The sequence below is a fragment of the Copadichromis virginalis genome, linkage group LG6, assembly GCF_057382275.1.
Source record: "Copadichromis virginalis isolate Kocher_CV1m ecotype Utaka linkage group LG6, C_Virginalis_male_GT1.1, whole genome shotgun sequence".
NCBI lineage: Eukaryota > Metazoa > Chordata > Actinopteri > Cichliformes > Cichlidae > Copadichromis > Copadichromis virginalis.
Window position 1 is genome coordinate 32,692,154 of NC_140623.1, and position 15,694 is coordinate 32,707,847.

At 43.6% G+C, this 15,694-nt stretch overlaps 1 protein-coding gene across 2 annotated transcripts in view; it reads right to left on the bottom strand.

Annotated features, from left to right (window-relative positions):
* Positions 1–15,694, bottom strand: part of adcy9a (adenylate cyclase 9a) — a 57,010-nt gene that overhangs the window by 12,895 nt on the left and 28,421 nt on the right. For both annotated transcript variants that reach the window (XM_085459933.1, XM_085459931.1), the window contains exons 2-7: positions 9,088–9,287; positions 6,248–6,355; positions 5,806–6,044; positions 5,245–5,347; positions 3,957–4,165; positions 2,844–3,003 (exon numbers count right to left, since the gene is read on the bottom strand). In XM_085459933.1, the coding sequence (XP_085316059.1) occupies positions 2,844–3,003; positions 3,957–4,165; positions 5,245–5,347; positions 5,806–6,044; positions 6,248–6,355; positions 9,088–9,287 (1,019 nt within the window). The remainder of the gene's footprint in view (positions 1–2,843; positions 3,004–3,956; positions 4,166–5,244; positions 5,348–5,805; positions 6,045–6,247; positions 6,356–9,087; positions 9,288–15,694) is intronic.

Sequence of the window (15,694 nt, forward strand, 5' to 3'; positions counted from 1 at the left end):
CCCAGTACTTTTATCCATAAGGTTTAGCTTTGTAAAGGGATCCTTGACCCAATAAAGTGAGCTTTTTTGTCATAGTTTTGCGGAAATGTCTTAATGGTCTAAGCCTGAATTTCAAAAGCAACATAAATGAAATATAATGTGATTTGTAAAAGTCTAAAACATAGTGATTTAGGCTCTTAGAAACACGCAGAGCTCTTTTCATGCAAAAACATGCAGACAGCAAAATGAATTTGGGGACATTTTCACGCTGTTAACCAGAGGTGGGACCAAGTCATTGTTTTGCAAGTCTCAAGTAAGTCTCAAGTCTTTATCCTCAAGTCTCAAGTAATGTCAGGCAAGTCAGAGTCGAGTCTCAAGTCACTGGTGTAAAAGTCCGAGTCAAGTCACAAGTCTGAAACTTTGAATTTCAAGTCCTTTCGAGTCTTTAAAAAAAAAAAAAACAACGAAAAAATAATGTTGCAGTTATATGCTAAATGTAAATATTAGACCATGTAATTTTAAAATCTGTGTTTTTCTCAACACATGACAAAATAGTGAACTTAGAAAATATACACAAATTGTGAAATTGCACCTCTTTAAAATGCAGCTCAATTAAACCTAGCTCCAAGAATAATTTTCACCGACAGTTCTGAGATAAGCTGCATGTTATTCTTGGATGCGGTTGTAGGACCGGCTTTAAAACCGCATGACAAAAATATCATACACATTAAAAAAAACTGTATCACCAACGTAGCCTGGAAAACATTTGCTAGTTAGATGAAGTCAGCTATCTCATTGTAGCATATTTATATGCATATTTATAATCATACGGTTCTTGGAGTGAGTGCACACACTCATGAAGTTTAGTAACTTCCGGTCACTGCAACAAGCCCAGGTACAGTTTACCGACGGATGGGTACAGGACCTTGAAATGCACCGTGTAGAACGAAAGACTATTGTACATATCATAAGTTTACCAGTCTCACAAATCGTCTTCATAAATACACATTCCTTAACCGTTTATTAATAGGACCTTTGAGCTCAACGGTAATTAATTAGCAGTGGAAATAATTTCTGGTACCCATCACAGAAATGTAGCAGTGACAATAATATTGTATGCTGTAATCGTACTGGGCAATTAGTGATACAAAAAACCTGTTTTATCCTGTGAATAAAAGTATATGTTTTTGTCAATGTACCATAATAACAGAAGCGAAACGCAATATTGTGTCAGGACAATTCACTATTTATGCACAATAAATAAAGGAGCATAGCGCGACGATTTCTGTTCAGCGCCAGACTTGCTTGTAACCTATATCACTAATTATGTTATGAAAATGACGTATTAACTACTAAAAAACACTGACCTTCGTGTAAATGCTTGGAGCAGACTAACCTGTGAGCTGGAGTGTTCTGGGACGTTATATTTGGTCTTTGAATGGCTGCAATCCAGGCCATCCGTCGCCTCTTTGTTACTTCGGAAACATGGCTCGAACAATTTCTCTTCAACGACATAATCCGATAACAACCGATCTCTTTACCCGTCGGCTTCCCGTGGCTGTCATGCGACCGGCTATTGCAGTTAATAATACAACAGCTTCTTGACATTTTTGTGTTTCTTTTTATCGCTGTATAACTGATTTTAATTGAAAGCCTGCGTGAGCTAGTACCGCTTGCCACGAGTTCCCAGAATCCTTTGCGGTTCTACCCGTGAATGACGTCACATTTTCAATCTCTATATAATATGCATGTTAAATTTTATATTTGGGGTAAAATATCAAGTCTTTTCAAGTAAACCGGTTCAAGTCCAATTCAAGTCCCAGGTCATTGGTGTAAAAGTCCAAGTCAAGCCACAAGTCTTAGAACATTTTTTCAAGTCAAGTCTAAAGTCATAAAATTAATGACTCGAGTCTGACTCGAGTCCAAGTCATGTGACTCGAGTCCACACCTCTGCTGTTAACGATTACATTGACAAGATAAGATCTTTTCCCAGCTCATCACTACACATGTCCTCCCCTCTCCCTGTCATGCCCTTCCACCCCACCCTAACACCCCACAACCCTCACTCAGCACTGTTATTGGGCCTTAACATCTTCAAAGGCATTAAAGTCCAGAAAACTGCATGTCTAATTAGCAACTCTCCCTGAGACTGTCGCTTTGATCTGCGAGCCCTGAAGCGATGGCGAGAGCTGAGGCGAGAGAGTGAGCAGGGTGGGAGAGAAATGGATAAAGACATCAGGTGTTGGAAAAACAAGATATGAAACCAATGCACATCTTGCAAGCAGCCGTTGGCTCCAACATGAAATACGAGACTCGTACGTATACAGAGCTGGAAATGCACTTGACTTAAAACACCGCAAAACAAGCGCAACTCAATCTTCACACATGCAGGACTCAAAGAAGAAAAGTCGACATTTCTGGTGCCAAAATCCATGCGTGTTCATTCTAGTGGTCCTATAACGGGTTAACACCAGCTAATGAGCTGTTTTAGACCATGATGAGTTTCAAATCAGCTTAGAGATAACAGTCAGAGTAAACCATTACAGCTACAAAGGATACTTCCAAAAGCAGGGACAACAGAGGCACAGTAGTTGCAGTTAAATCAGCAGCAATACAAGTACTATTAGTCCCAGCATGGCATCTTTAGTAGTAGTCCTGGCAGCAGCGTCAACTGCAATCTCTCTGAATGATACCAAGAAGCAGCAACTATGACGGTGCAAGTTTAGTAGGGTTACATTTTTACTTTAAACTTCTCCTTGAGATACTTTCAGATGAGAAATGTGTGAAATATTTTGAGGCTGTGAACCAAAAGATATTTGGGATGTTTAAGAAGTTTTGTTCAAGAGTTTAATTTTAGTGTTTACCTGAGGTTCCGGCTGGACGCCTGAAGTGAGGTGGGACAAGACAGAGATGGCAGGGAGAGAGACCAACACGGCGCCGATCACGTGACGAGAGACCCAGCCAGAAACTACCAGGAGGAGGGAGTGAGTACAGCTCATCACCTCCTCCAAGTAGAAGGCCATGCTGCACGAGAGGAGTGGAGAAGAGAAGGGGGAATCATTTATTGTCTTAATGAAAATCAGAATGAACAAAAACTTTAACCCATAACTGAAAAATATCAAAGTTAGACAGAAAATAAAGTAGAGAAAAACACGCCGCCTCTTCTCCTCTAACTTCCTCAATCCTTGCTCAGTCTGGGAAAAAACTGCAGCAGATTCTCATTACCCTTAATTATGATACATTATTAAAACAATAACACTGTCCAAGTCACAGCAAGAAGATGAAGATTTATTGCCCATTTAGGCAAGACAATAAGTGAAAATTAATTAATCTTTAAATACTCTCCATGCACAGTCATTAAAGTAAGTACCACAAGAAAACACATCCCGAGCACTACTCAGAGTATTGGAAAATCCAAGGATAAGTTGTTGTTTTTTTCTCTTTTAGCCTGGTATGAGTTTGTCATTGTGCCGGTTTCTAAGCCAGTAATTGACTGGGGAAATTTATCCGTGGTGTGGAAGCCAAATAAAACATAAAACAGTGTAAAACAATTCATGCTATTCTCAGTGGAAAGTCACAGTCCTGCATGTTGGTCTATCAGTAGTTTCAGTTCCGTGGCACTGAAGCCCAAGAGATACAGATTTTTATTCGACTGTGACAGCACTCGACTTGAAAACAAACAATTGCGTATTCTTACACCCAGCTGGAACCGCACCGAGAGCAACGGTATAAATAACACTTGAGCGATTTCGCTATCCCGCCAGGAAAAATAAAATCTGGGGAAAACACTGAGGCCTTGTCATTGTTTTGTAAAAAGGTCAAATGTTGAGACAATGAATGTGTTACGTTATAAAATATGTTATACAAATGTTTTTATTGTCATATCGGTAAAAACATTTTTGATATACAACATGTGTGCACACTCACTAACACCCACAAACACTCTCCATCTGCATCAGCTGCCTAAACATCCTCACCGTATGGAGAGCACCAAGGAGGCCAGCTCAAACAGACCAGCCAGGGGAGCCAAGGCCAGGGCAGCGGTAGCCAGAGTGGATGAGCTCATGAGAGGTGGAAGAAAGCAGGCCAGGGTGAGGGCCAGGAAGACAAAACAGCTGAGGAGGACATCCAATAAGGAGCTGAAGGTAGTGCTTGCAAACGTCTGCACCGGAACCATGTTTCTGACCTAAATGGGAAGAGTAATTGCAATTGCTCATTTTTACAGAAACTACACCCACACCTTGCAATGCACACATAAATGTATGGATGTTTTACAATCAGGTCTAAAATGTGTAAATCTAAATGCAAAACAAAGTACAGACACAATGAAACCTCCAAAATATTTATTTTACCTTTTTTTAGCAGTCGTATCCAGATCTGCGTTGTTTTTACGTGGTTTCCTAATCTGATTTAACTTAAAAAAATGTTACTGCCTTCTGTAAACTGCCAGATTATTTTTAAATTAATCACACTTCTTCAGTGGGTGTTAAAACCCCCCAACTAAATCCTATTTTCATCCTTAAAGGGGGGGTGCAAAACGACAGTAAAAGCGACAAATAGAAGCTTTTTTACAAATGCAAAAATCCCCTGAATTCTTCCAATCGTTTAACAATTCTTTCTAGACACGAATGCACAAACTAAAACTTGTGCTGCTTTAGCAAATAATAAATATTATATAAATGTTTACATACTGAATATATTTTCACAGCTAAACCCAAAAGTCATAGTCATGTGCAAACTCTTATGATCACATACTGTAGACATTTTGCATGAAGTGATCCTAGTGTTGTGGGGTTTTTGTTTTTTTGTAGTAACACTGGTTTAACACCAGGTGGCTACAAGACTTTGAGGTCAATGCAGGCCAACTGGAACTGGTCCTGTGTGTGTGTGCCTGTGTGAGAGAGCATGTGGTATAACATTTCGGAAACAAGAGGGGTACAAGGAAAAACTTACAACAACTCCACCCCATCGGTCAAAGAGACAAGCACGCAGTGACACAGAGAGAATCAAACGCTCTGCCTCAGATTCAAAAGATGCATTAGGACACTACTGTTTGTCATTCGTCTCCTTATTGCCTTCTGCTTTTTAACAGTTCAGGTTTTTGGGTGGTTCTTTTTTTCTTATCCACGTAGGAAGCCCTCTCTTCTGCTGAGTGCTATTTTTAGTTAAGCCTCAAGTTAATCAGCGAAGAGTGTTAAAATCACAATCGCTGGTAGGATCATCAAACAGTTGAGTAGAAAAATGTGTTTGTGTACTTGTGTGTACCTCTTCCTTGTAGCTGCTCCGATAGGCTTTTTCCAGAGGGCTCTTTAGAAAGTTAAGACTGATCTTATTGATGGGTGGTTTGAAAAAGTAATCCTTCATTAGACTGGAGATCAGAGTAAGGAAAAAAAAATACGACAAAAGGTCAGAAAAAGTCAAATGGTTCACTTATTATTTTATTGTGCGAAAAAAATGCAACAACTGTAACAACTCATCTGGTGATTCAGGACAAAACAAACAAACTGTAAGTCTGAAACAACTGCTCCGACATTAGCATTAAACCCTTGAGTCCTCAAGTAATAAACCTTTGTACTGAGGGCTCGCCTCGCCAGATCACAGAGATAAACGCATAAACTCCACACACAGAGTTCTCAGGATGTGTGTGGAGTTTATGCGTTTATCTCTGTGATCTGGCGAGGCGAGCCCTCAGTACAAAGGTTTATTTTTAATAAACCTTTAGAAAATTATGAAAACATGGCATCATATTCAATGCCAAAGTGATAAGGGTGCATAATTAGTCACCCTTATCAGATCATAAATTCCACCTTTAACCACTTTGCTCACCTGTCCTCCCCTATAACATCCACGAAATGGGCGTCGCTCTTCTGTCTGTAGTTCTTGGCACGCAACTGTATCAAGGCAGAGTGATCCATGCCTGTACCTGCTGCCCCCGTGCCCCCAGCCATGCCGAGACTGGTGCCAGTTCCCGTGTCACATAGAGAACTCTGACTGGCCCGCACTGGTTCCTCCAGCGGTGGACTCAGCAGGCCATTGACTGCCCTGGGGCTGTGACCTGGGATAAACTGTGATGAGTAGATGAGATAAAGGCGATGACAAAGACAGAGGGACCAGAGTCAGAGGAGAGACGACGGAGGTGAAAAAGAAGAAAGGACACAAAAAGCGATAAGCACGGGGCATGACTGTCAAGTAGCTTTAGAGACAAATGCTTAATCGAGTGCTTGACAAGTGCACCGATGCTGTCGTTGCTCGTGTGTGCGTGTTGTACCTTGGCACTGCTAGTCTTGTGCTCTTCCTGGCAGCCATTCAGCACAGCCACATCATCACCCTGCTCTGCCACTGAAGACAGGACCGTGTTATGAAACACACAGGGAGGCTGGAGAGAGAAAAAGACAGCAGGGGGAGATTTTGACAAATTAAACATATCATACAGAAGCGGCTTGTGCAATAACAGCATCAGATTATATATGATGGAGCTGTGCGCACTGGTATGTTTTAAGTTTAAGTAAAATGATGAGCTGGAGTGTTTCAGTTTTATAATAAATCCCCCTAATAATTAAGACTTAGCAATGAATACGAGACAAAATAACTCTGTGTGAGTCACACAATGGTAAATGGCCTGTATTTGTATAGCGCTTTACTAGTCCCTAAGGACCCCAAAGCGCTTTACACATCCAGTCATCCACCCATTCACACACTGGTGATGGCAAGCTACATTGTAGCCACAGCCACCCTGGGGCGCACTGACAGAGGCGAGGCTGCTGGACGCTGGCACCACCGGGCCCTCTGACCACTACCAGTAGGCAACGGGTGAAGTGTCTTGCCCAAGGACACAACGACCGAGACTGTCCAAGCCGGGGCTCGAACCAGCAACCTTCCGATTACAAGGCAAACTCCCAACTCTTGAGCCACGATCGCCCCTGTTCAAAATGAGCTTCCCTTCATCACTGACTGGTTCAATAATGCACCAAAAGTACAGGGTCGGCCATTTATATGGATACATCGTAATAACATGGGAATGGTTGGTGATATTAAAGTCCTGTTTGTGGCACATTAGTATATGTGAGGGGGAAACTCCTCGAGATGGGTGGTGACCATGGTGGCCATTTAGAAGTCGGCCATCTTAGATACAACTTTTATTTTTTCAATAGGAAGAGGTCATGTGACACATCACACTTACTGGTAATGTCACAAGAAAAACAATGGTGTGCTTGGTTTCAACGTAACTTTATTCTTTCCTGAGTTATTTACAAGTTTCTCTTTGTTCACAGCCATTGACATGTCGAAGAGGTTAACACGTGAGGAGCGGACCGAAATTGTGTTGATATCTGGTGAACGCAGTAACCAGGTCATTGCAGCAGATTTCAATGCAAGACACCCTACGAGACCATCCATCTCCCATGCTACAGTTAGCAAACTGCTTGCTAAGTTTCGTGAAACTGGTTCAGTGTTGGATTTGCCAAAATGTGGATGCAAGAAAACTGTCACTAATGAAGAAACATCAGTGGCTGTCCTAGCTTCATTCAGCAAGAGCCCACAGCATAGCACTCGCCGCATCCCATATGGAAAAGAAATAGTAAAAACTTACATGATTTACTCATGAAAGTGGCCACTTTCTCATTACTTTCATATATTGTTTTAGTAAGTATCCAAACCATACAAGTTTCATTTATATAATTTTTCAAGGGATCTTATATCTGTTTTCACTCTTGTATGCTTTCCATACAAGTTTCACACAAGACAGATGCAAACTTTATAAGATTTATATATATCTTTTCCATATGGGATGTCACTGGAGAGTGGCATTAGTCGAACATCCCTTCTGCCAATATTAGCTACTCACAAATGGCACCCTTACAAACTCCAGCTACTGCAGCATCTCAACGAGGATGACCCAGATCGGCGCACAGAATTTGCAGAATGGGCAAAACAAAAATTGGAGCAGGACCCTCAGTTCATGCAGAAGATTTTGTTCAGTGATGAGGCAAACTTTTATGTGAATGGTGAAGTTAACAAACAAAACCACCGCTATTGGTCTGACACTAACCCACATTGGATGGATCCCTCCAAGACTGTTGGAGCAACAAAAGTGATGGTTTGGTGTGGTATATGGGGTACAACGATAGTGGGTCCATTCTTCATCAATGGAAACCTCAAGGCCACTGGATATTTGAAATTGCTACATGATGATGTGTTTCCCTCTTTATGTACTGAAGCTGGCACGTTCCCTGAGCTTTTCCAGCAAGATGGTGCACCACCACATTATGGGTGCCAGGTCCGAACATTCCTAGATGAACAGTTTCCTGGAAAGTGGATTGGTCGTCGTGGGCCAGTTGAAAAGCCCCCAAGGTCTCCCGATCTGACCCCCTTAGACTTTTATCTTTGGGGTCATCTGAAGGCCATTGTCTATGGTGTGAAGATACGAGATGTGCAGCACCTGAAACTACGGATACTGGATGCCTGTGCTGGCATTTCTCCTGCGGTGTTGCTATCAGTGTGTGAAGAGTGGGAGAAGAGGGTTGCATTGACAATCCAACACAATGGGCAGCACGCTGAACACATTTTATGAGTGGTCAGAAACTTGTAAATAACTCATGAAAGAATAAAGTTACGTTGAAACCAAGCACACCATTGTTTTTCTTGTGACATTACCAATAAGTTTGATGTGTCACATGACCCTCTTCCTATTGAAAAAACAAAAGTTGTATCCAAGATGGCCGACTTCTAAATGGCCACCATGGTCACCACCCATCTTGAGGAGTTTGCCCCTCACATATACTAATGTGCCACAAACAGGACTTTAATATCACCAACCATGCCCATATTATTACGGTGTATCCATATAAATGGCCCAGCCTGTACTTCAGTTTTGTATGTTACTATAGACAAGTGGTTCTGACTGCTGGGGCACAGAGCTGGAAAAAAAAGGATTTGACCAAGGGAATCCTTTTTATTGTTAATGCCTGATTAAAACAATGCAGAGTGAGAAGTATTCTCCATTTCTTGATATGACAAGTATAAGAGCCACTGCTTTAAGTGAGGCATTCATCAGAAGGACAACAAGCATCAATGCCAGTTTGAGTTCCTCATATGTGGTTGTCCTCTTACCCCAATCCGGTCAGGTGGTTGGTGTGGCAGCAGAGGCTCAGCGGCTTTCGCCCCTCCAGGGATGAGGTCTGGTGTGTGGGTCGGAGGACAGGAGGAGCGGCTGACTCCTTCAAAATCCTCGCCTGGCAGTGCCATCTGAGAACAGCCACACTGCACATCATGATCCGGCTTCCTCCCTGATATCAGGTAGGTTTTCAGTTCTAACAAGAGAACAAAAAGCAATGCAGTTTAGAGGAGAGTAGCATAACTTTCACTTTACTGGTTGAGTGAGATTAAAAAGAAGTGAATTGCAGAGCACAACCGATGATAATTTCTTCAAAGCGGTGTCACTTAACACAATCCTAACAGCAGTGGCTTGCAATTGCTAAATTATTACTCGAGAATTTGTAAAGACCAGTCATCATGTGCCTCTGAATTCCCAAAGAAAGCAAATTTTCTTACTTACATATAAAAAATCAACTAAAATGGTGTAGTAACTTTTAAATTAGGGTCTATTTCCCTGAGAGGCACCACTGCACATGTTGCTGATAAAAAAGGACTGGATTATGTTGAAAATATGGACTCTGGGCAAATTTCTTTCGCCATTATGAACAAACAGATGGTCATGTTCAGGAATATGAATATGAACTGCTGACATAAGTCATTTTTATGGTGGTATGTACTGAGATGATCCATCTGGGTTTTAAATGTTAACCACTGTTAGATGCAACCAAAAATCTGATGATTCAGGCAGGTCTGTAACTGATTTGTCAATAAACTAATTTAATAATGAAAGGGCAGAAAAAAAGTCATTTGTAGCTGTTTTAGGTGTGTGGGTACAACAAGGAAGCGCTAAGGACACACCCTCCCTTCCCCGATCAGCACAACGCTGACCGTTAGCCATTAATGGCATTTGAGGAGGAAATTTTATACTTGTAAAAATCATGGCTAGGTGTAGACACACACTCTTCAAGCACACATGATCCATGCTTAGTGGATTTACACAAATGCTGACAAGCCAACGGTAATGCAATATTGGGTGTTTCACAAACTGTGTTTGCATATCAGCCCACGGCTCAGGCCTATTCACCTCGCTGAAGAGCCAACAAGGAAATATACAAACAGTGGATTAGAGAGATGGCCCATAGCCAGCTACTATCAGCATGTCCAAACATACAGTAACCTGGCTAACTGGCCTCATTGTTCAAACAGCTAAAGACGCTAACCATATTAGCAAGGGGGGGTGACTGGAAGAGCATCTAAAGGGTTACAGTGACATGGTCTATAACAGGTCGTGTGCTCTCTACTGTAAACTGACTGATGAAGTTACTATCATTAAAATGTGAACTATTTACTAGTAAAATTGAACTTGATGGCCTGCAAAAAGATATGTTTTCAATAAACTATCATTTATTCTACATAAGTGCTATTCCAGGTATGCAAGATAAGAGCTCTTAGGACAAATACACATTATTATCAGCGCATGCCTAGCTCAGCTATGTATGAGACCTTTTCAGGGGTTCTGTGGTCCCTGCAGCTTCATGCATGTGCTATGTGCAAACACTTGCTTGCATGCTTCATACACATGTAGTAAAGATTTAATGTTTCCAAAAATCATTTCAGGTGAAGACTGAACTGGATACATCACAGTAATGAAGTAATGAATCCTTGTCATAAAAATAGATGTTAGATTTTTTTCTGTTTTGTTCTTGAAAAAACAAAACAAACAAAACTGAGGTATGAACTGTAATTCTGGCCTAAGAATTGAGCTACGAACCAAGCTGTGGATCTGGAGAATCTGTACAGCCCTAAGAAATCACATTTCTGACAGATACTCTATTGTACAGTCAATTACTCTACTTGGGAGGAACGAAAGCATAATTCAAGAGTTCTGAAATAAAGATCTGAGTGCTCGTTCTATGAAATTCCTCGTGATCTGTCTGCATGCCAATGTACTGTTTTCATTTAACTGAAAAAAGAGGAAGATATGTAACCATGTGTCAGTCTGATATGTGTGACTGATGAGCATCCAGTTTATATGTGAAAGCTCGTGCGTCAGTCTGATGCTGAGTGGGAGTGTTTGTAAGTTGGTCTGCGTGCTACAGAAGATTATCAAACACACACACACACACACACACACACACACACACACACACACACACACACACATACACACACACACACACACACACACCCCTTTCAGTCCTCCTGCAGGGAGTTAACTCAACTCTCTCCAGTTTTTGTACTTTTATTAAATTAGTCTAATGGAGCGAAATGTGGATACGAAATTTTTACGTTCCTCTAAAAAGTCCAAGGGATGGTGTAAAGTAAAGCTAAATTATTCAAGTTTTTTATTTATAAATAATTAAAATGAAAGAGACGGACAAGCTGATAGCCAGTACTCTTAAAAAAACGAAACCCAGAAGTTGGCCAGCAAACAAAAGCCGCACACACACAGTTCACAAGCTGCACAAACTCTCTGGTACTAGAGCTCGCCTTTCTCTGGCCTTAAGTACTCTGGCCTAATTTCTGAGTAGAGTCAGCTGCACAAAAGCGTGGCACCTAAGGTGGGAGAGACGGTGGACACACCCACGCAGAGTCAAAATCACAGCAGGCCCAGCTGGGGCCGTAACAGATACTGTATTGGTACAACTGACACTAATACCTAGGTATCAATTTCTTTTTCTAACCTGTTGCTTTCGATAAAAGTCTAAGAAAACTTCCAACTGATAACGGTATTGGCTGAACTAATTTTATTATTAGATGTATAATAGCTTTATAGGGTTTTAATCCACTGTAAGATGCAAAAACAAAAATTCTCTATTTAGAGATTCGAACCAACAGATGTGAGTTGCAGTTTCACCAAAACTTGTTATTAAGCTTCTTATCACCATAAAAATCATTCTGTTAAACTAATTTAATCATTCGAGTGTCCTGTGCTTTATTTTGGGCCCTTGAACCAGTCAGTGTCCTCACCCTGTGCTACTCAACTACAAGAATCGGTGTTACTTTATGTATGAATAATTTGTACAACAGTGACGTGGGACTTCAGCTACAGCAGATTATCAGGAAATATATCCAAGTAATTGTTTTAAATGGATCATTTAGACAACGAGCCTAAATCGGAACCAAATAATGGAAAAAATATTAAGAAACACAATGACTGATGGTTTCGTGGATTAAAATTAGAGCTGGGCGATATGAGATTTTTTCATATCACGATATGTTTTTTTCATTTCAGGTGATAACGATATCTATCACGATATAAGTCAAATAACTATATTTGTAAGATTTAAATGTGCCGTTGCTCACAAGTAAAATGTGAAATAATCAGCAGCTTGTTTTTATTTAAATATTTATTTCCCATAATAAGTTCAACAGGGTAGATGTACTTAAGGAACATGAGACTTTTTCAGATAGATAAAGGCAAATATTGCAAACTACACAAAAGGCAGCCGCTAAAGCGTCTAAGTTTCAAAATAGAACAAACGAAACAGACTACTAAATTGTCAATTCCACTTAGAAACAAAATATTAATTCTAAAAATAAATCTTAGTTTGTTTTACAGAAGAACAGACAAAACTGACTAACTTTTGTCAATATCCAATAAACTGAGAACTAAAAGGAAATTCTCAATCTCTCCTTGTTGTATAGCTGAGCTTTTCAAACAGTTTTTTCTTTTTTTTCTTTTTTTCTAAATGACATCAGAAACAGCAGTATGCGACATTACGTGATGGCAGAGCTTCAGTTCATCCTTTGTCTTTTTTTTTTTTTTTTTTTAATAAATAGGACAGGGGGAATGAATGAGAGAAAGAGGGGGAGAGAAAGAAAGAAAACCAAAGGGGAGAAGAGACGGTGAGAAGGGGGGGGAAGAGAGAGAGAAAAAAAAGAACTCCTGGGTCACCTGTATGGAGAAAAAAACAAACAAACAAAAAAAACAAACAGAGGAGACAGCAAACAACAAAGAGCAACATAATAATAGAGAAAACAAAGCACCATCACAATAAACTAGCTAGTCATAGATATCAATATTTACTAAATAATAAACGATATTGTGCAGCACGCAAGATAGACAGCGCACAGTGTGCTTTGAGGCAGCAGCCAAGAAAGCTTTAGTCCGCGTCTGTGAATACCCATGTGTGCATACCTGTGTGGATCAGCATGCTTGCATTCCAAAGGTTTCTCCATGTAATGATCTGCTAGGGAGTGTGGGGGGGCCACAGCCCCGTCCTCCAGGGTGTGAAGTGGGTATGGAGGAGATCAAAACTCCAGACATCCAGAGGCCCCCAGAACACAAGAGACCATGGAAGACCAACAGAGGGGCAGCCGCGCCACTGTTCCAGTAAGAGCTGAGGAGAGTCCCAGATGAGGGCTCGCCCAGCAGCCGCGGAGCAGAAGTCAGGGGGAGTTGCAGTGACGCGCCCGTGAGCTCCGCCGGCCCCCAGCTGTGCCTGAGTGACCGAGCCCCAGGCCGAGAGGCCGGGGGCACCCCACCTCCAAAGGGGCCCGAGCGAGCCCCAGGCCCCAGGCCCCGACAAGCGGCCGCCAAGGAGTGAGCCGGTGTGTACCCAGACGCCCACCCCCAGATACAAAGAACCACCAACACACCGACACCTGAGGGAGTCCGCCACCAGCAGGGGAAGTGGTGGTGGGTGGAGATAGGCCTCCAAACCTTGGAGGGCCTGAGGTGTCCCCAGAGAGGTGGCGTCTGATACCCAACCTGACATATAGACACAGACATACGGGCACACACAGACACAAACATCCATTCCCACCCTCATGCTCTCATATGCACTCACTCCACACTCAACCAACGTGGAGACAGACATAAAGAGACGCTGTACACACAATCATACTCCCCAAGCGTACTCTACAAACCGGGTCTAGGTACCCTTGCCCCTGGAGGGGGGAATTGCACCCAGACCCAGGTGGTGTTACCCTTTTCCCTGCGGTGGGGAGAGGCAGACCACCCCGACTCCGCAGCAGCAGGGAGGCCCCACACCCCAGACCGCAGTCGGACGGCCAACTCCTCCTACTAGCCCCCCCGCTCCAGCAGGCCGCAGAGAATGGGGGTGGGAGAAGACTCCAAACCTCCCTCCACCCGCTCATTGTAGTGTTGATGCATGTGTGTTCTAAGGTGCAATTAAAACCCAGGAGGGCATGGAGCTACCTGCCAAGGAGCAGCAGGTAAGCGCATAGTCCCTCCTGCTAGCCCTCAATGACTAAGTGTATTTAAAATTGAGAGGTGGGCAACGACGTCAGGGGTGAGGTATACACCCTGATGGTAATTTGGACTCCGTGATTGTGCCCACCCCCAAGATCCTATATGTATGTGTAATGAGAGTGTGAATAATGTGAATGTCTAAGTTGTGGGATAAAATTGAGGCAGAGGCAGCCAGAAGGGGACGGGGGGGGACGGGGGGGTAGCCTCCTCTGCACCCTGGTGACATACCCCCACTCCAAGGCCCTGCATGTGTGAGTGGTTGTGGAGGAGCGGGATGAGGGAGGCAGCTGGAGATGGGGAGGGAAGGAAGGGAGGGGCAGGTAACCCCTCCCTGGGGCCAGCTCCCCGGCTGACCCCAGTAGGCACTCCCACCCTTCGCGACCCGCCAGGGAAGGGGGGCCCAGGCCCATCAGACCGGGGCCCAGTGCAGTAGCGCCCTCCGGCTCCACAGAGCCCTGGACAGTCCACCCAACCCCACCACAGAGAAAACTGCACCCACCCCACCATCCACACATCTTCCAGACTACATAAGACGGTAAACGCCCAGGCTGAGATCTTCCTCCACCTCTCCTGTATCTCCCCCTCCCGCAGAGAGTTCCTGAAGAGAAGAAAGCTCCTGCAAGATGTGACCATCCCCCCCACCAGTTGAAGAGCCCCCCAGGCGGCTCGACGCACCGGCGGCACCCTGCTCCAGGGCCGGGCCCCCATGCACCCACCCGCCCACAACCCCGGCAACACACCAACCAGGACCCAAGCCCCCGAGGCCCGGCCCGGGCCCCAGCCCAGAGACGGAGCGCCCCCAGAACCTCACGCCCATCCCGGACCCACCCAGGGGCAGCCAGGCTACCAGGTCAGTAACCCACGTCCGTCAGCACAGACCCTCCCCTAGCCCCGCTGCACGCAGCCGCGAGGAAACAGTCACCTGAGAGCCAACAGAGCCCCCAACCGGATGTGACCGCTACCCCGGGTTGAGCCCCCCAAGGAAGATGCCTCCGGGGAACCCCCCGACGCCCTAAGCCTGTCCCTACCCCCTCACCAATCACAACAGTGAAGGCGGGACCAAACTATGACTTTTCAAACAGTTTTAACAGTTACTTTAGTCTGACAAAAGCCGAATGACGAATTAGCGCTTCCAGTCAGAGACTGAGGCTACGTCCACACGTACACGGGTATTTTTGAAAACGGAGATTTTCCGTTTTCGTTTTAAAAAATAATCCCGTCCACACATAAAGGCAGAAATGAAAGAAAACGCTGCTATGAACATGCCAAAGCAGCAGGTGGCGCTAGATTCCTAACCGTGCAGAAATGTTGGCCAATCAGAAGTCTAGAAGCCTCGGTCTGAAAAAGTAAACAAAGCTGGGGCATAGAAGCAGAACAGAGTCGTGTGTGTGGACGGACAGTAAC